At 45.9% G+C, this 24261-nt stretch overlaps 1 protein-coding gene across 3 annotated transcripts; it reads right to left on the bottom strand.

The window, feature by feature from the left end:
- Positions 1 to 1979: 1979 nt before the first annotated feature.
- LOC128909737 (UDP-glucuronosyltransferase 2A2-like) lies at positions 1980 to 18159 on the bottom strand. Of its 3 annotated transcripts, XM_054201776.1 has the most exons (7): positions 17202 to 18159; positions 14736 to 15384; positions 9134 to 9282; positions 5278 to 5409; positions 4657 to 4744; positions 3680 to 3899; positions 1980 to 2355 (listed from the first exon to the last, which is right to left on the bottom strand). In XM_054201776.1, the coding sequence occupies exons 1-7, from the start codon at positions 17928 to 17930 to the stop codon at positions 2079 to 2081; spliced, it is 2244 nt and encodes a 747-aa protein (XP_054057751.1). In that variant the 5' UTR covers positions 17931 to 18159; the 3' UTR covers positions 1980 to 2078. The 3 variants fall into 3 exon arrangements, with proteins under 3 accessions (XP_054057751.1, XP_054057749.1, XP_054057750.1); XM_054201774.1 differs by lacking the exons at positions 14736 to 15384; positions 17202 to 18159 and adding an exon at positions 11277 to 12493; XM_054201775.1 differs by lacking the exons at positions 5278 to 5409; positions 14736 to 15384 and having other exon boundaries at positions 17195 to 18159.
- Between the last annotated feature and the right edge of the window lie 6102 nt (positions 18160 to 24261).

The raw sequence follows: 24261 nt of genomic DNA, 5'->3' as shown, positions 1-24261 counted from the left end.
CCACGGTGTGGCAGTTGTGGAAACGCATGATTTTTAGATCAGACAATAATTTGGGCTCTGTATATTTCAGTCTACAAAGCTATAGTAAACATCTACACGTGCTAAGCAAAATGTTTTACTTCCTGCAAGCATGTTGGGATTTTTTTAAACACTACAAGAAGTTGAACGTATGTTTGCATTCCTCAAAACAGTTTACCATGCACTGAGCAGTATGCCTATTAGGAGTAGGATTAGATCAGCCTGTCAAATTTGGTACACATACTGGATCTAATTGGAGAAATGCATCATAGACCACCTTCATTCTTTGTTACCTTTCTCTGCTTTATGTACAGATTCTAGAAAGAAGAGGGGGTTTTGGTTGGTTTTCTTCTTTACTTTTTAAATTCAATACTAGGTAAGCCAGACTTCTCTGAGTAAGTTAGGAAAAAAAGCAACTCCTTAAAGTGACTGCAGAGCACTTTCTCTGTCCAACTTTTCCCAGCTATCTTGTTTCCTGTGTCTTTTGTTAGCCCTGTCTGACCAGTGTCTATGCAGTATGCTAGGAGGCTTACTGGCCTTCTGGCAGACCAACTTGACATCTCAGCAAACCTTCTGCTTGCAGAAGCTGGATGATGGGGACTGCTAGTGATCAAGCTTCATGGAGCTGTGCCTAGGGAACGAGTTCTACAAATGGTTACAGCAAAACCTTTCAGATCTGGGGCCTGAATGTCGTGCTGTTCCACTTTCTGTTCACCGTGTATATTTCCGTATGCATATGCCTGCATAGGATCCCATCATGACCACAGAACCAGTGTACCAAAAGTTACCGTGAGAACCACTAGTCTTGTTCTAACCCTCTTTAGTTTGGAAGCAACTTACTTGAGCTTTTGTAAATGTTGTAGTATGAAGAGATTTAAGCAGACGTTGAAACTCTTGACAATGCTAATAAAAAAGTTAATGTAGGGTAGGGAATTTTATTATGTAAACGAATATATTTTCTCAGCCTGTTCTGTTTGAAAACAATTCTGCAGCATCCAAGATACAGCAAATATCAGTTAAAATTATGGCAGGTTTTTTCTTGAGTAAGCTGGCACAGCAGTGGAATTACCTTACCTAGAGCATGAGGTCTGAACTGGCATTTTATTAGGCTTTCATCAGTAAATGCACCTGGAACAGTTTCAGGAGTGCTGCATTTACTACCCTTATCTGAGCCAAGAACAGCATTATTTCCCCTCACAACTTTCAGGCAAGGCAAGTGACTATTGCATTGATCTCACATGTAATAGTACTTTGCAAGTTCCATCTCTAGAGGTTTTTTTGCGTTTACTAGTTAGCATGGCTCAGAGGCATTTGGGCGTTAAGATGGGCAAGTTACTGACAGAGGTGGTTTTCACACCCCTGTAGTGTTGCAGTTAGAATGATGACCTGTGCAGCAGGACTCCACTGAATGGAAAAGAGAAGTGGTTCTCAAAAAAGTAATTTCTCCGCTGGTTTTAGGGTCTGGTTTCCCCTCAGCCCCCAAGTAATTAGTGCATTTGTGAGAATGTGATGATACAGCCACTTGCAGCTCCCAGTTTTTCACGATCTTGGCCATTCAGATGAGTGCTTTTTAGGAGCTTATGATCTTAGCTTCACTTTCCAATCTAGAGAGAGCTGTTCTGACAGGAGAGACATTTTGGTTGTGAATGGTCAAGCCTGGGTGACATTACAGAAAAGGACGCAGTTAAGGTAAAGAGACTAGTTGCAGATTGAGAGACCCAGAGTACCACAAATGGGAAGGCTGGATTTATGAAATATACTAAAACGAATTTGAAAAGTTAGAGCAGGAATTACCGTTCTAGGGGCTGTGTGTGATCAGCTAACAGGGTCCCAAGGGATAAAGCAACTATAATTCAATCTTATTTAGGCCAGAAGGAATTTGCTGGCTAAGCAAGCAGCTCTGCCCACAACAGCTTTTTAGCATGATCCAGTTCAACAGGGTGTTTCATGATATGTCCAGCTTAAAGCACAACCTAATAATTTTATTCACCAAAGAACGTGCATAAATGCCTTGCTGAATCAGCCTAGGAGAAGAAAAAGTGCTGGTGGGAACAGGATGTCTATTCTTTCTTCCTCTTCGCAATCCTGCCACATCTCCTACAGCAAAATAAGCAGCACTTGACAAGAATGAAGATAGCAGTGGCTGCACAGGTGAACAAGAATGCCAGAACGTCCAGGCAGTGGTACTGGTACCAGGTGAGATGGTGAGCAGCTGGTCTCAAGTGCTTTGCTCCTTTGTGACGCATGACAAATTCAATCCAGAAGACAGCTCTGTCCAGAGGCTTAACTGGCTGGTCATGGTGTATCTTTGATAACCTTAGAGCATTTTCCTTATAGCTGCGGAAAGAAAGAAGAAACCCAAGATTTGTCACTGATGCTTGAAACAACCTGTTCAGCACCTGGAAGTCCTCTTGAGGAAGGTAGACAGCCTTGCTTTTACTTTCATCAATGTTATTTAAATATATTTGAAACAGTTGGCCCATTTGACCCCTATCTGCATAAAATTGGGTTACAAACAGTAAAAGAGAAAGCCAGTATTTTGCAAAGAAAAGTTATTCAAAATTATTCCAGTTACTCCTTTAAAAAAAAGCAACATGGAAACATTTGCAGCATTTTCTGTTCCGGTATAATACAGTGTGCTGGTTCTGGCTGGGATAGAGTTAATTTTCTTCACAGTAGCTGGTATGGGGCTGTGTTTTGGATTTGTGCTGGAAACAGAGTTGATAACACAGGGATGTTTTCCTTATAGCTGAGCAGTGCTTGCACAGTGTCAAGGCCTTTTCTGCTTTTTACACTGCCCTGCCAGTGGGTAGCCTGGGGCTACCCGAGAAGTTGGGAGGGGACTCAGAATGGACAACTGACCCCAACTGACCAAAGGGATATTCCATACCATGGCAGGGGGGTTGGAACTAGATGATCTTTAAGGTGCCTTCCAACCTGAACTATTCTATGATTCTATGTGATGTCATGCTCAGCAATAAAACTAAGGAGGAGGTTGACAAGGGGGCTGCATGCACCAGATTTCATCCGGGTCTTTGGGTGCCTGGTCATCATCCAGGTTGTTATAGATCACCTCCACCATGGCTAATTCCCTCAGACTCTGGATTGTTTCCATCAGTTTGCTTTGGCAATTTGCAAGTTCTTCCTTGGAGGGGTACCTGCCTTTTTTCCAAGCCCTTTGTCAATGGCCTTATCCTTACCAAGTGATCCCAGCTACCAGGCTTACTTACCCTCTGATTCCTGACTGATAGGTACGGTAGCCTAAGGATATTGGTAACTCGGGGTAGAAGAAAGAGTTGTTGTGGCTATGGACAGAGTAGACATAATACAACTAGAATTGTCATCCAGAGCCTCCAGAGGATTTATACTTGCAGAGAACAAGGAAGAGAGAGAGAGAGCAGAAAACTGTCTCGGGTGCTGCACTGAGCTTTCCAAGAACTATTTTTCTCAAAGGAATCATAAAGTGTGGTATAAGGAAAATCAGATTACTCGTCTCTCCGTTCTGAGAAATGCGGATTCTCAGAAATGATAGTTTTCATCTGAAACCCGAACTCCAGCTACTCTGTATTTTTGGTTCCTGGAAGAAACAGCAGAATTTCTCATATCAGCAGCCAAAGATTTTAATAACCTCATCCTACTGTAAGGCAAGAATAAAACTTACGTGGAATTGTTAATGACTGTATTCAGTGCATCAACTAGGTCCTGCGTCTTCAGTGTGCTGAAGTCCAGCTGAACTGCAGCTCCCTTCGCCCTCATATGAGCAATGTTGTCATACTGGTCAGCAAACAGGGGAATCCCAACCATCGGGATCCCATGGTAGATAGCTTCATAGATCCCATTGGTGCCACCATGAGTGATAAAGGCCTTCGTCAAGGGGTGGCCTGGAAGGGGGAAGGAGAGGCATGTGTAACAGCAGCTGTGGCAAACTGCGTTCACTGGGACAAACTTCACTGCAAACTACCCAGGCAAATGCACTGCTAGAGAACAGTCCAGCCCTCTGGATCAGCATCAGAGATTGCACGCTTAGCTTTCACACATTCATATTCATTTTAATGCAATGTGTGAATTGGCATATTCCTCCAGACTGCCTAGTGTCTGTCCAGACAGCCCTTCTGCTGTTGCGCAGTTCTAGTTTTTACATGGTATCAGATTCACAGCTGCCCCCTGCTGCAGCCTTGCTTAGGTCAATCATTTTGAAGGGTGAGCCCTGGATATTAACTGCAGAGGACAAATCCAGCTCCAGAGTACATGTCTACGTTGATATTTACTCCTGCCTACTGGTGGTTTTTAGCCCTGACAGACAATTGCCACCAAGTTCTGTAAGACAGAGGCATTTGTTCTAGAGATTTATCTTTCTAGCTAAGCTCAAGTTGCTGCCTTCTTAAGCCGCTGCTCCTTACTCCCTTCAGAGCCTGGCTGTATCTTCCATGGTTCTTCTACAGCCACTCACCTTAAAGTAAAAAGCAGGCCAGGAAATTAAGGCTCCAAGAGCAAATCTCTGCTGCTTACGCTGTGAAACTAATTGTAGCCACAAGTATTATGTGGTTCTTTTGCCTGAATAAGCCATTATAGTGGAAAAACAAAGAAGGAAACAGTTTTTCCAAGGGCATAATGCATCCCAGACAGAATCAGTCTCACCAAGTAGGTCATTCTGGGGTATCCAGTCATAAATTCTGGTGTTGGAGCCCAGAGTTTCTGGTTTTGTTCCTTTGTACCGCCAGATGACCTTGAACAAAGGAAGAATAAGATAAACATAGTGCATGTGACATGTTCTTCTGTATTATTGCATGTAATGTAGGGCTTCATTCCTACCAAAGGTATGGATATTCTATACTGTATGACATCATGCTCAGCAATTAAACTAAGGAGGAAGTTGGCTGGGAGTGGGGGCGTGTGCACCCCTTTTTAGGTACGCATGTGTACCTTTTCACAGTAAATCAAATAGCTTTGTCTCCAGTTTAGCTCTTTTAGTTATCAGTTATTACGTGCTTATTATAAAAATATCAGAGTGATTTTTATATTTTGGCCTATGGATACACCTCCACGGCATTTGATTCAGAGAAGGGGAAATGCCAGAACTCCGCATGAGGTGACCCATCAGTCTGTCTCTCTGCAGAGCTGTGAGCTGCTTCCCAGCTGTGGCGCATCCAGCAGAGATGCAGATAAAAACCAGGCCAATCCAAATGTAAAAGGCTTGCTGAGGGCAACAGGAGTGACAAAAAACAAGGCAAGTCGTTTTAGACTCAAAAGGAAATTCACCTTTTGTGGAAGCTGGCTGAGGGCTCTGGCAATCAAATTACTTTTTTCATCAGTTAGGTTGTAGACCATTGACCCGAGAGAGAATACCACGATGCCATGTTCCCCTGAGCTTTGAACAAATTCTTCCATTTCCTAGGAGAGACAGGAAACATACTAAGAGTAGTTATGCTCCGCAGATTACACAGAATAAAGAGGAGGAGCTAGAGACATGAGCATGCCTGCAGGGCTATGATCTTATTGGCATCATGGAGACGCGGTGGGATGGCTCCTATGACTGGTGTGTTGGAATGGAAGGACACCGGCTTTTCAGGAAGGACAGGCAGGGGAGAAGTGGAGGGGGTGTCACCCTCCATGTCAATGACCAGCTGGAGTGCATGCTTGGAGCTCTGCCTAGGGATGGATGAGGAGCCGACTGAGAGCTTATGGGTCAGGATTAAAGGGAGGACAGGGACAGGCGACATTACAGTAGGGGCCTGCTACAGGCCACCTGACCAGGAAGACCAAGTGGATGAGGCCCTCTCTAGACAGATAGGAGCAGCCTCATGTTTTCAAGCTCTAGTCCTCATAGAGGACTTCAGCCACCCCGATATCTGTTGGAGGGACAACATAGCAGGGCATAAGCAATCCAGGAGATTCCTGGAATGCATTGATGATATCTTCCTTCTCCAAGTGATAGAAGAGCCAATAAGGCGAGGTGCTATGCTGGGCCTTGCTCACACCAACAAGGAAAGGCTGGTGGGGAATGTGAAGCTCAAGGGCAGCCTTGGCTGCAGTGACCATGAAATGGTAAAGTTCATGATCCTTAGGGCAGCAGGGAGGGCATACAGCAAACTCACTACACTGGACTTGAGGAGAGCAGACTTTGGCCTTTTCAGGGATCTGCTTGGTAGAATACTGTAGGATAAAGCCCTGGAGGGGAGAGGGGTCCAGGAAAGCTCAATTCAAGAATTACCTCCTCCAAGCTCAGGAGCGATGCATCCCGACAGAGGAGATCGGGCAAAAATGCCAGGAGGCCTGCATGGATGAACAAGGAGCTCCTGGGCAAACTCAAACAGAAAAAGTAAGCCTACAGAGGGTGGGAGCAAGGACAGGCAGCCTGGGAGGAATACAGAGAAACTGTCTGAGCAGCCAGGGATCAGGTTAGGAAAACTAAAGCCCTGATAGAATTAAATCTGGCCAGTGGCATCAAGGGCAACAAGATAAGCTTCTGTAGGTATGTTGGTGACAAAAGGAAGACTAGGGAAAATGTGGGCCCAGGGAAGTCCCAGGGAACTACAGGCTGGTCAGTTGTACCTCTGTGCCTGGCAAGATCATGCAGCAGATCCTCCTGGAAACTGCTAAGTCACATGGAAAATGAGGTGATTAGTGACAGCCAACATGGCTTTACTAAGGGCAAATAATGTCTGAAAAATTTGGTGTTCTTCTACAGCGGCGTTACAGCATTGGTGGATAAGGGAAGAGCAACTGACATCATCTACCTGGACTTGTGCAAAGCATTTGACACTGTCCCACACAACATTCTGGTCTCAAAATTGGAGATACATGGATTTCATGGATGAACCGTTCAGTGGACAAGGAATTGGCTGGATGGCCACACCCAGAGTTGCAGTCAACGTCTCGGTGTCCAAGTGGCGACCAGTGACAAATGGCATTTTTCAGGGGTCAGTACTGTGACCAGTGCTGTTTAACATCTTTGTCGGTGACATGGACAGTGGGATTGAGTGCACCCTCGGCAAGGTTGCTGGTGATACCAAGCTGTGTGGTGCAGTTGACATGCTAGAGGGGAGAGATGCCATCCAGAGGAACCTTGACGGGCTTGAGTGGTGAGCGGGTGCAAATTTCATGAAGTTCAACATGGCCAAGTGCAAGGTCCTGCACGTGGGTTGGGGCAATTCCAAGCACAAATATAGGCTGGGCAGAGAATGGATTGAGAGCAGCCCTGAGGGGAAGGACTTGGGTGCGTCGGTGAATGATGAGAAGTTCAACATGAGCGGTCAATGTGTGCTTGCAGCCCAGAAAGCCAACCGCATCCTGGGCTGCATCAAAAGAAGCGTGGCCAGCAGGTCGAGGGAGGTGATTCTGCCCCTCTGCTCTACTCTGGTGAGACCCTACCTGGAGTACTGGGTCCAGCTCTAGGGCCACCAACATAAGAAGGACAAGGACCTGTTGCAGCAGGTCCAGAGGGGGGCCATGAAGATAATCAGAGGGCTGGAGCACCTCTCCTATGAAGACAGGCTGAGAGAGTTCAGCCTGGAGAAGAGAAGGCTCCAGGGAGACCTTATTGTGGCCTTCCAGTACTTCAAGGGGGCCTTACAGGGAAGATGAGGAGGGACTCTTTGTCAGGGAATGTAGTGATGGGACAAGGGGTAATGGTTTTAAACTGAAAGAGGGTAGATTTAGATTAGATATTAGGAAGAAATTCTTTGCTGTGAGGGTGGTGAGACACTGGAACAGGTTGCCCAGAGAAGTTGTGGATGCCCCATCCCTGGAAGTGTTCAAGACCATGTTTGAGCAACCTGGTCTCGTGGGTGATGTCCCTGCCTGTGGCAGGGGGGTTGGAACTAGATGATCTTTAAGGTCCCTTCCAACCTAAACCATTCTATGACTCTGTGATTTCTGTGAACAGAGCATAACCTTTTAAGCTTATCAAGGAGATATCATGGTGTATGAGCACCTCTGCTGACAGAAGGGCATTACAAAGATAGACCTGGCCCTGTGCAAAACAGAGTTTCTTATCAAGAAGGAGCAGAACAAGTTGAGACAGGTGACAGAAGCTTTGTCTTTTTGAAAGCAACTCAAGCATTTTCAGGACACATTTCTGACAGAGCACAAGCAGCAGGAATGGAAGCTGGCACTGGTGTGAGAGGGCCATACCCTGTGCCACCCTCCCTAGTGTAGTCAGTCAAGGTTCTGGATTTTCATGGAACAACTATGTTGCATTTCATAGCTCTGTAGGAAGGGAGTGTGCTGAAAACTGATTAGTGTTTTTCAGCATCCTGATCAGAGATTGCTCAAGTCGCTGCTGTCACTTCAGTCAGACAGTTCTCTATTTCTTGCAATATAACACATGTTGCTAAACACATTTTCTACAAATGAGACCAATAGGTCTTCCTGTTCCTTTTTTTAGTTAGTGACATGTGAAATGGAGCAATAGCACCCAAAAGAGAATGGTTATCCATTTGCCCCAACTCAACCCCTGCTACAGGGGAGTGTGATGAGTTAGAAGGTTTCTTTTAGTGGACAACTTGTACTGAAAGTACCCTGCCTCCTCTAAGGCTCCTGCAGGAGTGATAATCTAGACCAGAGCTTGTCGTGTTGCCATCATCGGTATCTGGGAGTTTCAAATTCCACCTGAACATTGCCAGTCACAGCAGAGCTTAGGCTGGAGATGCTGAGTATTTTTCTTCCTTTAAGTTGTCTTAAACTAGGCAACAATGGAAAAAGCATTTATCACTCATCTCTTTCGTGACTCCATTTTGTCTAAAGAATTTGTCCTGTCACAGTGCCTTTTTGCATCAGGTATTTCAATGGTATCATGGGCAGCAAGTCTGTACCTTAGAATTAAATCCTACACTTAACTACTCCAAGGTAGCACCTGTTTTTCCTAAAACAAACGCTGTATTCCCTCCTGCTGAACTCAGCTATCTTCTTTTAAGACAGCAGGCTCTAAACCCAGCCCTCAGTTTGCACGATATGGGCAGATTGCTAAATATCTCTGTGCTCCCCACCGGCAGGAGAGCATCTTCTTTAAGAATGAGGTTTCTCAGGACACGGCTTGCGTGGTTGATCAGGGAGAGAAACGGCTTTTGTTGTGCTGGGCACTCAACCAACCAACGTCAGAACAAAGTTGGGATACCTTTGATAGTGGCTTTGCAGGCTGGCAATGAAGTCCTCCAACAAACTCAAAGTTGGGCAGGAAAGGGCGTGGAAATTCAAAGTCCCAGTATGTTCTGATTAACCATATCTCTGCTTTCCCCATCGTCTCACACAGGGTTGTGGGCCTTCCTATGGACAAGGTACAAGGGGTTTACAGCATACACAGGAGCAGTTTTGTTTGTTCTAGATTGCAAAATAGGAGACTTACCTTTGTCTTTTGGCACTCCCAGTCAGTATAGTTTAGCAAATCACGCATTAAATGAATATATGGACAAATTCAGACCTATTCCTTGCCCCGTCCTGTGTTTGGCTTTGACACGTTGCCATGAACAAGGTAATACAATCTTTAAAAGAATTTTGAACCTTCAGGGTGAATTAAGAGCAGTACAAGACTAAGTGGGAAGCACTTAGTTTCTGTGATACAGAAGTGCAATTCTTGTACCGCTGAAAGACTTCATTACCTGTGCTTGTAATAAAAACGCACTTTGGGGAAGAGAACAATCACGGAAAATTTAGTTCTAAATAAAAAATAAATGAATCACAAAGTGATGACCACCAATCAGGGAGGAAGAAATTTTTTAAACAAAGTTCTGTGGCATTTTTCAAGTGGTGACTCAGTCAGTAGCTGCTCAGACTACAATAGCAGACAGGTACAGCCATCCCTAGTTCTTTTGGGGACTGGGTCAGCCCCTTTTGATACATAATGGGAAAATTTGGCCAAATCCATAGATGCTCTGAATGTCATTTTATGCAAAATTAAATGTCTCTAGAAATCCATCTACAGAAAATAATCCAATTGGTAAAACTGTGTTATAGCTTCCCATTTGGAAAAATATATATTCGCAGGTACATGTTGCAAGTTGTCTCTGCAATATTTTCCACACAAAGTGGAACTGGGGAGTGAAAGGGTTAGCAGTGTTGGTAAATCATTGTCCAAAGCCTGCCGAATGCAAGCAGGAACGAAGCAAAATAAGCAGCAAGATAAAAATTATTTGTAGGGCATCTTCTTATACTACTTGATCAGCGTTACAATTTACACTAGTAATTTTTTTTATTTTAAATAAAGAACAATGTTTACTTAATAAGTACTCTTTGCTAAATAATAACTAAATAATATTACTCTCTACTAAAATAAGTAAAAAGTAAAGTCAGTTACAAAGTTACTGGAGTGAAAATTAAGCCTGCATTACAAGTAGAGGGATATAAAGGTGTAATTAAGTCTTACATAGTATTTAAAAAAAATAATTCAATCCATGGAATAGGGACTAGTTTGCAGAGCACAGTGGTGTTTTTGGGAAATGCAGGAAGAGATTGGAGGACAACAGAATAGATGTCCTTGTGCTTGCTGTTCACTCATTATCTGCTTAAGCATAGATATTTTGTACAAGATTCAAAGTCCAAAGACTTTAAATCAAGCCTGAGTTGTACTAGGTTGGAAGAAAAATTTCAGATACGTATGGAGTTTAAGGAGACTATTTCAAACTCCGAATGGTGTATGAAAGGGAAAGGTGACAGTTCTTAGCATTTATTGTTGGAGAACATGCACTATGCACTCACGCTTAGCATCCTGTACTACACAGGGTTGCAAGATGATACCTCCAGATGATGCACGCAATATGAATGAGGAGTGCTTTTTTGCTTTGCAGTTGTCCAGAAGCAGGCAGCGTTCCCAGTTAAAACAGGTTTAACTCCATCCCTGTGTTGTCAGTGGAGCTGTCTCCAGTGCCTTACACTTAATTAAGGAATGATTTTGCCCTCCAGCTTTTATCTGCTACCATCCTAATTGTAGAAGTGCCTGTCATCAAGAGGCGACAACTGTCCTCTGAAAACACTAAAATGCGCATACAGCTTACTGCAAGAGCTCACCAGCAGTATCATCACTGGCAAAAATTAGAACTATGTGCTCTAAAGGTCCTCAAGAGGAACTAGAACAAAACCGCACTAGTGTCTGTTAGACTAGACCAGACCTAAAATGGAAAGCACAGCCTTCATGTGACCAAAATGGGAGTGCCATCTCTGCTGGCCATTGAGATAGAGTATTTTGAGACAACAGCATTGAGCTCCCAAAACATTCAAAAGGTACAACCTATGCAAGAGGAGAAACCACTCAACAGCTGCCTTACCTAAGACATTACTGTAGTACCCATCCAATTCGTCTTGCCAAAACTTGGAGAAAAATAAATCCATGTAAAAGTAAAAGAGGAAGTTCTGTAGTCGTTCCGCAAAGGACATCTGGTCTGTCAGCTGTATTGTGCTAGCAGGCACATAAGAAGGTGGGGATGGGAGTCCACCGCACAGCCGCTCTGCCACATTCCCAAAAGAGAAGCGGAAGCTGTAGACAAAAGGGATATCTAGGATTTCTGCTACAAGCTCCCCACCTGCAGACAGGGGGTCAGCGATCAGAACATCAAACTTGGCCTGCCGCAGCTTTGCTATCAGCTGAGGGTTCATCACCAAGGTGTCACAGGTCTGCTTTGACATTTTGATAAAGACTTCCATGTCCTCTTTCATCCTCCACATGATCTCCCAGGGGAAGGCATTAGAGATCTCATTCATCCAGAAATTGAGGAAGTCCTCCATGACAGCATCCAGGGTCTTCTGGGTAAAGGGGACTTGCAGGACCTCAAAGGTGAAGGGGGAGGAGGTGTCTTGGTAGTTGATGAGCAGGTTGCTTGAGGGCACCAGCACAGTCACTTCATGACCCCGGAGAACAAGCTCTTCCAGCAGCACTTTCAAATTGATCCAGTGACTTGCATCGGTGGGCCAGACCACCACCTTCCCACAAAAGCCAGCACTCCAGCAGCACGCAAAGGCCCAGAGCAGCCAGGGGAACCTTGTCCTCATCATCTCAGCAGTTCATGTACAACTCTGGTCTGACCAAGCTGGAAACAGTTTAGTGCTCCAGTGTGCAAACACTTTAGAGCCAACCAATAAAAGTGAGATCCACTTGGTGCCAAGCTTGGCAAGAGAGCATGTCAGAACACACTCATGGGAGGGCAGGGCAAGCAGCAAATCCCGCCCTGCAGTTTCCTGCAGAGCCACAGCTGATCTTGAAATGATGGCAACTCCTGTTTCTGCTCACCACAAAGTGCATTTTGCAGCATGTGAGGACCAGAAGCCCTTTCCCTGTGCCGTGGTTCAATCTTGATAGGCAGCTAAGCACACAGAGCCTCCCACTCCCCCACAGTGGGAGGGGAAAAGAATCAAAAGGGCAAAAGTTAGAAAACTCATGGGCTGAGATAGAGACAGCTTAATAAGCAAAAACCAAAAATAAAACCAAGAAAAACAAGTGATGCGAAAAGGAAATTGCTCACCTCCCTGACCAACGGCAGCCCTGTCAAACTCCACCCCCCCATACCCCTCAGCTTTTTTTGCTGAGCACATCATATGGTACGGGATATCCCTTTGGTCAGCTGGGGTCAGCTGTCCCGCCTGTGTCCCCTCCCAAGTTGTGCACCGCCAACCTACTCTCTGGGAGGAGCAGTGTGAGAAGCAAAAAAAGCCTTGATGCTGTGTAAAAACTGCTCAGTAATAACTAAAGCATCCCAGTGTTATCAACACTGTTTTGGGCACAAATCCAAAATATAGCCCCATGAAGAAAATTTCTACTATGAAGAAAATTCATTCTATTCCAGCCAAAATCAGTATACCCTGATACCAGATCTTCAAGGTGAAAGTACACATTCTGGTACCAAGCAGGAGCTCAGGCTTGGGAAAGCATATGAGCAACCCATGGGACTTCTTTGACAACTACAAGATGAACCCTGTCTATCACTTGACTACAGCCTAAATTTGTGTCTTTGCACTGTAAGAACCAACCTACCTGTAAAGCTGGTTACAATTTTTATCTCCTTCTTTACTTGGTGCAAAGTGTCCTGCAGTGAATCACAACTAGGTCACCGGGTGCTCTTGTTCTGTCCTTTCTATAACTAGATGCTGTGGACACACAGGACTGCGCTGGAAGGACACAGTCCTGGTAGAGATGACTCCAGCATCAGGCCAGCCCAGGAGAGAAACAGGAGGAGGTGAGGAGCACAGATTTTGCTCACCTTGCTGCTTCTGTGCCTTCTCTTGGGAAGATGCTGCAAACTGACATCAGTGTATCCGTATCATATTGCCCAGGACAGATAATGCCAAGACAAGAGACCTGACTTCTCCTCTTGACTGTATCCTGCAGATGTAGTGGAGGTGCTTGGTGCTGCTGATGTCTTGAGGGAAAAGAACAGGCAGCTTCTCTCTCCTGAGCAGAGGGCGAATGAGGCTGAGACTGAGCATAAACAGAGCCTGAGCACTAGTCCAGGAGCTCAGCACCGCCACATGAGCTCCCCTCACAAGACTGACAGTGGAGCAAGCAGTCTTTCATCATGCTTCAACCTCATTACTTGAAAAAGCCTTTAGGTAGCTCTAGGAAAGCAGCTAGATTAATAAGAACCCTGAGGAAGATTTTCCAAAGAGAAAGAGAAGACGCATGTATACGCTGCAGGAGCTGGGACATTTCCCCCATTTCTAAGAGATGCTTGCCCCTTCCTTTCACGCCTCCTTCAGGGCTGGATACACTCCAGATCAAAGTGTGTCACTGTCAGGGCAGAGAACAGCTAAGCTAACACAGCTAACAAAACAGGTATTGCACATGGAGCCTTAAGTGCTAAACCCCACATTTAACAATAGAAAAGACAAGACAAGATCCAAGCAGCTCTGAGGCTTACACAGCAGGATATCAGCAAACCATGCTTCTGCCAGCACAAGGTTTTGTACTCTGTCAAACATGATAAGAAACACCAGTAAACACACAGCTAGGTACTCTAATAGTAGGATATCTTAACAACTTAGCTCTCTTAGCACAATTACACCCTACTAGTGAAATATAAATAAAAACACTTAGAGTCCTATATTGAAATAATATCCATTTTACCTGCCCACCAATAGATGTCTTTGCCCTGTTTCCTTTTAAGTATTACAGTAATTGCTTAGAGCAAAAATGTGAAAATAATTATGCAACTATTATTTAAAAAAGAGAAAAACCTATACATAAATACAACTATCTTCTCATATTTCTTTTAGACACTTTCAAAAAAGCAAAGAACCCTTCATCACTGCAAATTGGAGCTCAGCTGCTCTCCCAAATCTTTACAAAACCGGAGGAGGCCATTATCTGTCATTTTGAGATAAGCTGGCAAGCAAGAAGGGTACTAGGGGAAAAAGATAGTATTGTTGTATAGCTTACCAAAACCATTTTTTACTTCTACTTCAAAAGGTTTAATTCAGTACTAGTGTTTGGTGGGTTTATGGTATTAGTCTTCTGTTCTTAGTGTTTGTCATGATTCATTTATGAATGTGACTGATGAGCTCTGTTCCCAGTGGCTTTAGCACTGTTTTAGCTATCCTAGAAGTACCTGTACAGACTTAGCTGTAGTAGTGTAGCAGGTCGGGATTAACAGGTAACCTTTGTACTCGCCTGGATTGTTTGACTTGACTTGGAGGAAGGAGCGTGAGTTCAGGGCTGTCTTGCTCCTAATTTCTGACTTAACCTCTAAGCTCTCGTGTGTGTACAGCAGATGTAATTTCTAGAAGAGCAGCCTTACCTAAAACATCACTGTAGTATTGATCCCAACTTCCCCAGAAAAGGTAATGGTATACGATGTCCTGCACAGTGTAGGTGAGGATGTTTTTTAGCCTTTCCAGGAAAGTCATCCGATCTGTTAGGCAGCTTACAGTGGCTGGTACGTAGGAAGGAGGTGCTGGGAGTGTCCCACAGAGCCTCTCTACGGTATTGCCTATGGAGAACCGGATGGTGTACACGAAGGGGATACCCAGCTTCTCAGCAAACAGCTCCCCACTGGGTGACAGTGGGTCTGCCAAGAGGACATCGAAGCTGGATGCTCTCAGTCTCTCCAGCAGCGCCTCATTCTTCAGGACTTCATCACAAATGATTTTGGTTACGTTTTCCAGCTTGTGCACCAGTTGAGCTATCTTGTAAAGGCTTTCCCAGACAGGTATCACTCTCTCCTGGTAAAACCAAAAATAGAAAGCTTCTTCCAGTATAGTAGCCATCTCTGTTTTGGTGATCGGCACCTCAACGACCTCGAACTGGAAGGGTGAAGGCTGTGTGGGGTCAAGGATGAGGAAGCACGAAGGCAGCAGCACAGTCACCTCATGGCCCCGGACCACAAGCTCCTGGAGTATGTACTTCATGTTCAGCCAGTGGCTGTTGTCAGCCGGCCAGACCAACACCTTCCCCCCAGACCCACAGCCCAGCACAGCCAACAGCCACAGCACCGCCACCTCCTTCCCAGCCATAGCCTGCCCTGTGTGGCAATGTCACTCTGGCCCTCCTTCACCGGGAGCTGCAGCGCTCCCGAGCTGGGCTGGGCTGGGCATGCGTGACAGTGGTTTGCTTCAGAGGGCAGGGAGACAAGTTAGCTGGTGCAAAATCCTGTCCTGGATAATGGCATGTGACTGTGACCAGCTGGCACCATCTGGTGGGAAATAGCTTGCTGAAGCTGGAAGATACTCTTCCTCTGGAGCAGTGGGGAGAGCTGTCAGTCCTGGGGGGCTCAGTCCAGCGAGGATTGTGTCCTGTTGGTCATCCTGGCCCTCTTGCCTGTCTAACTACAGTCTCTATGTTATTTGTTTGGTAGAAGAGGTGACTTTCATTCTTCTGGCCCTTTGAAGCACAGCTGGGTATGCAGAGAAGATGTTCACCCACTGCATGGTCACCCTTTTGCTTTATAAAGCCCCTGAGCGTCCATTTACAGTGTACTTAAGTTGGTGATCCAGGGCTGCAGCTAAAAAGTTGTGTCTCAAAGCGGATGTAACTACAGGGCAAGTGACTCCAGGATTAGAGTAAGACTATCCTCATGTGAACTTGCCTTTTCCAGAGCATGCATCGCGGGAGGCCAGAGCTGGTAGGTGATGGTGTGGGCTGTCCTGCCTGCCACTAGGTGCCAATTATGCACTCTAAGTTGAACCAGAAAGTCTGTTAAACGGGTTTATTTATGGTCACCCTTCTGATGTGCAATTAAGAAATAATGTAAGTCCTCTTTACTGTGCTAAAAATCATCCTTACTGGGCTTCTGCCCAGCTCTGTTATGCAATGTTTTGGTAATGTTGTTGTGCAAGACTTTTGCTACAACTTCCCTGCTGCCTAGAGCATCCATAGGATGAAAATGAGGGTGATGGAAGCAGTTTGGTTGTGAGAAGCCAAGCTGAGATACCTCACCTGCTGTGGATAAGACAACAGTTTGGTGTACTTGTGGAGTCCTGCAGCATGCAGGTATTTGCAGGCAATTGACCCCTGAGAGATTTGCAGGTGCTCTTTTTCACAAGCTCAATGTGAGGTTAGTGAAAATAGCGTGTTGATCATGTGTGATTAATACTTAAATAAATGTATGTTTCTACATATTCACTCAAAGCAGTCCAGAAGAAAAGCCTGCAGAGGAAGACTTGTTGCTTTCACCGTTTGCTTGTGGGTCAAGGGTGTGTTTTAAATAAAACTTGTTTTGTGCATAAAGGATTGGCTTTATGTGACCAGTGACATAAGTGAAGTCTCTATTACAAAGCCACAATGCATTTCAGTATTGCTGCTGAGGGAGGCAGGGTTGGCTCGTAATTCACCAGCTCCCCCCTCCTTGTATGATACTCAGGATTAGGAAAACAGCTCTGTCCCTGGCTGCTTTCTGCGCAAGCAGTCATTGGAGGGGGCAATGTGTAAGCTGAGCTCCCTTGCTGAGGGCCCTATATGGTGTGGAAGTTGTTTCAACCTCCACGTTAAAAATAATTAATGGTAGAAGTAAAACGCACCAGTCAGGATGACCACCAATCCCCACCTCAGTGCAATGGCATAGCAGCACAGCACCCTGCAGGGGAGTGGGTGCAACTGACGGACCCTGGTGGCTCATTCCATTTTCCACATAGGGGCATAATGACAAACTTCTTGCTGACCTCTCTCAGACCTTGACTTTGCCACCCTGCCGGGTTCCTACCTCTGTAGGTCATAAGGTGGGAGGCTGTGTAATGAGAAATGAAGTAGCAGGAGGCTTACCTAAGACCTTGCTATAGTAGATATCCCATTCTCCCCAGTAGCTCTGGAAAACGTAGTCTTGCAGGTGGTAAGACACAATGTTTTTTATTCTCTCGCTGAAGGACATGCAGTCGGTGAGCTCAGACAGGGCTGCGGGTGCATAGGATGGTGGGGCTGGGATCTTGCCGCAGTGCCTCTCCACGGTGGAGGCTGGGGAGAAGCGTAGTGAGTAGATGAAGGGGATGGCCAGCTTGAGAGCCAGGAGGTCCCCGCAGAGGGTCACTGGGTCTGACAGCAGCAGGTCATAACTAGACCCCTGCAGATGGGACATCAGCTCTTGGTTGGTTAGCACTGCATTGCACATTAGTCTGTTCATGTGGTGCCAGTTTTTGGACAGTTTTCCCAGATCCTTGTAAAACTGCCAGAAGGTTAAGGTTGTTGGCCTGTTATTCAGCCACAGTGCCACTACATCCTCGATCAGGTTCTCAATGGTGTCTTTCTTGAAGGGCACATTATAGACCTCAAACTTCTCTGTGGCCTCAGCCCTGGGTTTAATGAAGAGGGAAGCGTTGGATACCAGGACGGTGACGCTGTGCCCACGGCGGATGAGCTCCTGTATAACTATCTGCACATTCAGCCAGTGGCTGCCTTCCGTTGGCCAGACCAACACGTTCCCACAGAAGACAGGCCCTAGAAGAGCAACCTGAAAAAGGAGCAGCTGGAGGTATTTCTTAGAGATGGTGGCTTTTGTGGCCATGGCAGGGCTAGGGGCTAGATAGTCTAGGAGTTTTCTCTTCCAGTTGGGAATGCTGCACGTCTGTGTTGTGTTTGATGGCTCTTTACTAGCACTCCAAGCAAAAGCAAGAATTTGCTGTTGCTCAGGTGGGGCCTTTAAAACCCAAATTTGGTCTCAGGTCTGAAAAGACAGAAAAGGATGTTTGGTGATTCATTTTTCCCTTTGTGCTTTCTACCCTGTTAGATCCCCCCTGAGGGAGTTCCTTTCCCTGGTTAGCAGGGTGGCATCAATCCCTGCTGCTGTCAAAGGTCTGCCTTCAAGCTAATCCATTTGCACAAGAAGAATTTAATCCTTTATTTTTTTATATCTTTTATAGTTTTTCAGAGGAATCCTTACCATGAAATAAAAGCAAATAACAGGGGCCTCTTCTATCTGTGTAATAACCGTATCAGTAAATGCTGGCAGATTTACTATAAGTATTAGCAAATAAGTAGCACTGCTGCCAACACTGGAGAAATACTGAGATTTGCTGGAGAACGCATGACCACACCTGATTTTACAATGCCTGTTTTCAATTGCAACAGCTGTAGTATCTGTATACTGTAATGTTTCTATTACTTATGGCAGCAAACCTACCTGTACTTAAAGATATATTTCTCTTATTCTGAGAGTTTCCCAGCTTTCTCCACCTTTCTTTCCAGAAGCAGCACAGGGGCTTATTTAGGCAACAGGCAGCAGTACTACAGGGAGTGTTTGGTTGAAGATACTGCTAGTCTTGGGGCAAAAGCCCAGGGCAACACAAGGCGGAGGGGCACCTATGATGGGACTAGCAGTGGCAAATTATACCGTGGGCATCCTTAAGCCTCCTCAACTGATCTATAGCCATGTCCCTGATGGTAAATCTATGAGTTACTGGCATAGTTGTGCCCCAGCCCCTGCGGAGAGCTGCTCTGCCTCTCCAGATTTCGTTAATTCAAGTTGGTGCATCTTTACAGAGGAAGAAATCGCAAGTGAGCCAGCCCCCTGGATGCCAGCTCTGATACTCAAACAAATCACTTGTGTGGCTCCCATGAACTAGCGATGCCAGAGGCTGGCCAAGGAAGGAGAGGCCACAGGGCACATTTAAGTAACTGACTTGGAAGCAGCATCCTTTTTCAGGGTGAGATGTTAGAAGTGCTGATGTTTCCCACACTGAGAGAAGGAAGCAAATCCTTCATTTGGGTGATGGTAATGTCAATAATAACATGTAGTTTGTTCTGGTATGTGACAGGTGGTTTCCGACTGCTCCCAGACAACTCAACGCAGGAAGCACGTTGCTACTGTCTGGGACACATCACCACCAACCTGGCCATGTTGTGGGCTCAGTTCAGGTGTCTAAACATGGGTCTGGAGCCCTCCTGTCCCCTAAAGGTGCTTCTCACAGCAAAACCAACATCTTCTGGGGCGGCTCGCGCTTGGAAAGTCGGTGCTTGAATGTAAGGCGCTATGTCCTGGAAGGAGCTCTTAACAACTAGGAGCCAAAATGACAACTAAAACCCATGCATAGAATGATACACTTGATCCAACAAAATTTGGGGAACAAACGCTATGCAGCAAAAAACTCTTACCTAGCAGAGTCTTCCGGGGTGCGTAGGCATTGTGCTCTGAGTTGCGAGCTGCAATTTGCTGCACCGTTCTTCTTCCGTTTCTTGCTGCTCACCTCCTCCGCGCCCGGGCTGCTCTGGCAATGTTTGGTATCGGGCAGAAGGACCTTAAATAAGTTACCCTCTGAACGGGGCTTTTCAAAAGGAGGAAGTAATACAATATGGGGTGATCATAACAAGGCATGTATTCTGGGATTATTCATTGCTTTGTTATGCTCCAGTAATTTAACAGTCGAGGTGGTCTTCCCCATGATAAGGTATATTATAATGTTATTACAGAGCCAGATTCTCAGAAGGACTTTGCGTCCTCTAGCTCCGAAATAAGGTGTGTGACTGGTAAAAAGATTTTTCACTCCCTTCAGGGTGCCAGCTGGCAGAACAAAATTGTTTGTTAAGTAATAGGCTTGTTTATAAACTGTCCACAGGAACATAGAGAAAATGTTGTGGTTTCTTTGCAGAGTTTTTCAAAAGTTGGTATGTTACCTGTGCTGCGTGTGTGGCCCTTGATTCTGGAGATCTAGGCCAGTTCTTAATGACTTGAAAATACAGGAATCTAAAGGTGCACCTCCTTGGTTTTTAAATATTTTCCATAATATTCAACCTGGCTTTTTCTAAACCCTCGGAATTCAGGAAGAATTATGCCAGCCATGCTTCAACAGTAATTTGGCCTTACAGCGAGGAATTTCACTACGATCGCTCTGTATACCTTTGTATTCAGGATAGTATCTTTTTTCAGGCTCATTTACCATATTTGGGAAAGTTCTGTAAGAAACTTAAAGCTTTTCCAGCAGCTATTGAAAGGCCATGTTCATGCAGGCTAGGGCAGATGGGAATCTGGGTTTCCTTTCTAACCCCTCTAATTCCTCCGTAGCAAATGAGCGCTATTACTAGGGGAACCAGAGGGTTAAATTTGCCTTGTTTCCATCGCCAGGTTTTAAAGACGATACTCAGATTACTCTTAATGCAGAGAAGATAAGTATTTTGAGAGGACTGAAGGACAAAATCCAGCAAATGAGAGAAAAGTGGGGCTGAAGAAAGTAGGTGGTGTTAAGTGTCTGTTTTTCACACATCTAGCGTTACTAAGTAGAAGTGCTGCAAATGCTGATGCAAGCTGCAGCCTTGTTAAATAACGACAGGCTTTTCGAGGCAAAGGTGAGTTATGCAAAAGTTAGGCAACACAAACTGGTGTTTTCCACATACGGGTCTCTTCACCGTTTTGCTGAATGAATGGGGGTGACGGTGTACGTGGCACCTGTATTTCTAGAAAACCTTGAGGCCAGCCAGCACCTCAAAAATTCAGTGCCAGGGTAGAAAAGGGAAGCTTTTGCCCTGAGAAGCACCCAGTGACTCTGTGGTTTTCCTTTAACTTATTGCTTCTGGACTGAAAGCAGACTTGAAAGTCTTGACTATGTTTTTTCGTGGGTTTTTTTGTTGTTGTTGTTGAGGGGGGGGAAGGCTGGGTGGGGAAAATGTCAAGGTTGGCTCATCCCTGAGTACAGACTGGATGGAGCAATTTTGCGGAGGCACGTGTGCAAATGTTGAGTAAAACGCCTACTCACACGTAATCCCCAGGGGTAATAGGGAAACTCCGGCAAAAGTTAATGAGCTGAAATAGCCTTACCATAACCACCTTTTTCAGCTAAATTGTATCTTTATACCTCTACCCTGCAGCTGTCAGGCAAACATACCGCGGGCTAGGTTTGTAGCATTTCACTTGTTTTTATTGATTCAGTTTAAGATTTTATGAACTCTCTTCACTGCTGTTGCGATGCTGCAAGGGCACCTTGGCATGTAAACTTACAGATGCTGGGGTGGCTTGCACTGGAGCCATTTCCACTCTGCAAAGCCAAAAAGAAAAAAAGGGAAAGGAAAGAAGATCCAGGCCGGCCAAGCTTTGTGTCCCTGCTGGGAATTGTGCATTTTTGGTGGAGAAGAGATGCTGCACCCTGTCCTTGTCAGCTCTACAGTGAGGCACAGCAGCAGAGACTTGATGAAACTGCCTGCAGATACGGCACGCCCCTGTCCTGCCAGCATCCGTCCGACCCCCAAGGGAAAGCTGAGTGCTACGGAGATGGGAAAATTTGCAAATATTGAGGGTATAGACGTGATGGGACTCATCCAATGGCTCCCAGCCCAGAAAGGGGCAGTTGCTCCCTCCTTCCTGCCTTCTCGTGCACATTTGCTGCTCATGCTCCCATGCCAAGCCTTTCCCTGTGCCAGGTCAGCTTGCCAACGATTTATTTTAGTGGATGAGTTTGTTGCTGGGCCAGAGAGGAGTTGGGCAAAGACCAGGCTATCACGGAGCTGGGGCCCCCCTGAATGGTTGGCCGGCAGCCATTGCATCGAGCCACTTAGTAATGTATTCAGATGCTGGAATGCATTTTGTGTGTTCATAGCTCTGCAGGGGAATGAAAACTAAATTGAAATCCCTGCTAAATTTTGGGTGAATCCACCAATTGTACATAACCCTGCTGCTGTACTGTAGTTTCTTGCTGGCTTTCTCATCTCAGCAGAGCAAAGCTCATCCCTGGCCAGGGAATATTTATGAGAAATAACTTTTTCTTACTTGGATGCAGCCTGCTCAAGGGCCTGAGACACATCTGTGTCTTGCAGGAGCGAAGTTTTGCTGTTTGACACTGGAAGCTGCTGGCACGAGGTTTGTACCTGGGCCTCGGTGCGCAAGCGATACATCTGCCACTTATTCCCCAGAGGCATATCTGCGTGGGAAGTCTGCACCCCGGCCTCGGCACGCGTCCTCGGAGACAGCCTCCTTGCCAGCACTGCCTGTGACCACGGCTCCTCTTGTATTTCGGCATGCAGGGAAGGCAGAGACTGCTTTTCCTCTGATATTGCAGATTTGGAGGTGATCCACTGTGCCACGGACTGGGATGCAGAGGGGAGCACCTCATCAGCTGCTAACTGCAGTGTGGAGGAGTGTTTCTGCATGCCTGAATGGGACACAAATAGAGGCAACCCCTCTGCTCCCAGGAAATCAGGCCTGGAGGTTTGGACTTGGGCTTCACCTTGTAACTGTGAGGGATGCCATTTCATCCCTTGGGCGTATTTCACCGGGAGAGGTTTGTGTTTCCTCCTCTGTTTGCCCTGGAGGTATAGGTGGGATATCGGCTGGGGCTTTTGAGGCTGGAGGAGTGAGAGGGAGGAAACGTTCTCTGCTTTGGCTGTCACCAGCTTGGATGCCTGGATCTCTGCATGCGATGTGGCAGCGCCCTTGGCCACTCTTAGCATGAGCATTAAGGACTTCCCCTGAGCTCCTGCGTCTAAACCAGCAGGAAACTCCTTCTGTGGTCCATGGCTCCGCTCCCAGGCGTCTGCACATGGCCACGAGGAGGAAGGCTCCTCTGTCCCCGCTGGGACTTTCACCTGCCGTATGTACCTCTTGGCATTGACAAGCAGTGGGAAGAGAGGTTCATATCGAGGGATTCAAAGTCCTGGTTTTACAATGGTGTTTACAAGGGAGCTGCACTCGTCCTGCCCTGATTTGCTAGATGGTGCTTTTAAGGGCATAGTTACTTCTGCGATCCCTCCTCTGGCCTCATAATCATGTACTTGGTTTTTTTCCTGGGGCCTTAGCAGTCTGAATCCACACAACACTTCTGGGGCACAGCATTTTAACCTCCCCTAGCTGGTTATGTTGCATCTCTTCAGCTGCTAACAAGCCCCGTATCTACAGTGGTGAGGACAGGTGCTGGTAGGTTTGCGCTTTATGCCCAGGGATGAAAGATAAATACACCAAAAAATAATTGTTCTCATTGAGAGCAGTGAGCAAAACCACTGAAGTGCATATGATGCCCCTATACATTTCACAGGAGCTGCTATCTAAATTATGAAGAGGAAAGAGGTGCCATTAGAGAGTCATCTAACAGACCAGAGATGCTTTGAGGAAACAAAAAAAACATCTGTGTGCTTCCACACAAATGGAAACATCTAAGGAGCAAAGCAGGGGTGATTAGAAGGTCTGGCTTTATATCCAAGCAGCAACAGGTGTGCAAGAGATTTAGGGAGGGAAGAAAATGCCTGGAGCAAATTACAGAGGAATGAGTTGTTGACATGAGTGGAGGAGCAGTCTTTGGCAAGGACAGTGGGGCCAAAACACATGCTGGGGGTGCTGAGTCTCAACAGCAGGAGTAAGAATGAAAGGAAATTCCTGTAGCAAGATGTCATGATGTCAAGGGGCTGCGAGATAAATCAGCAGAGGAAATCCAGCGCCTGAATAGACTCGGATGCCTTCAGCCTAAAAATACACAGCTGAGGGAGGCTGTGTTATGAGAAAAGCCTATAGAGTCCCGAAGGGTGGGGAAGATCAATGTGGAGGAATTGCTGGTAGTATCTCAGTGCTTGAAGTAAGAGATCTCAAAAAAAACAACCAAACCCCAGAAAAGCAACTTGTCGGGGAAAAGCAAATTCCAGGGGGGAGGCACAATGTGCTCTGGGATGTGATGGATGTCTCAAGAGTCAGGGTTTCAAAGGCAGATTTGTAGAAGACAACACTTCAGAGTGACCTGACACAGGGAACCACATCTGGCCCAGGAGCTGCTTCCTACATGGCATCTTTCCTGTGTGACAGAAGTGGCTGAAGCCACCACTCACCAGTTCAGGTATCTCCGCTCCTGTCTGTAAGTACCTGCATTATTTTTACCATCCCCTTTTCCGGCATCTCTGGCTCAGTTTTGTTCGTACTGAGACTGCAA

The sequence above is a fragment of the Rissa tridactyla genome, chromosome 5 (genome assembly GCF_028500815.1).
Source record: "Rissa tridactyla isolate bRisTri1 chromosome 5, bRisTri1.patW.cur.20221130, whole genome shotgun sequence".
NCBI classification, from domain to species: Eukaryota; Metazoa; Chordata; class Aves; order Charadriiformes; family Laridae; genus Rissa; species Rissa tridactyla.
Note: the sequence above shows the minus strand (reverse complement) of the source record. Positions and strands in the feature narration are given on the sequence as shown.

Excerpts from the sequence above, each read along its gene's own strand:
- LOC128909737 (XM_054201776.1), bottom strand. The coding sequence starts at position 17,930 with ATGGCCACAAAAGCCACCATCTCTAAGAAATACCTCCAGCTGCTCCTT. Across the intron at positions 9,283-14,735 it reads ATACTACAGTGATGTTTTAG|GAAGGCCCACAACCCTGTGT; the intron begins GTAAGGCTGCTC and ends CCTTGTCCATAG. Across the intron at positions 4,745-5,277 it reads TCAGCCAGCTTCCACAAAAG|GTCATCTGGCGGTACAAAGG; the intron begins GTGAATTTCCTT and ends CCTTTGTTCAAG.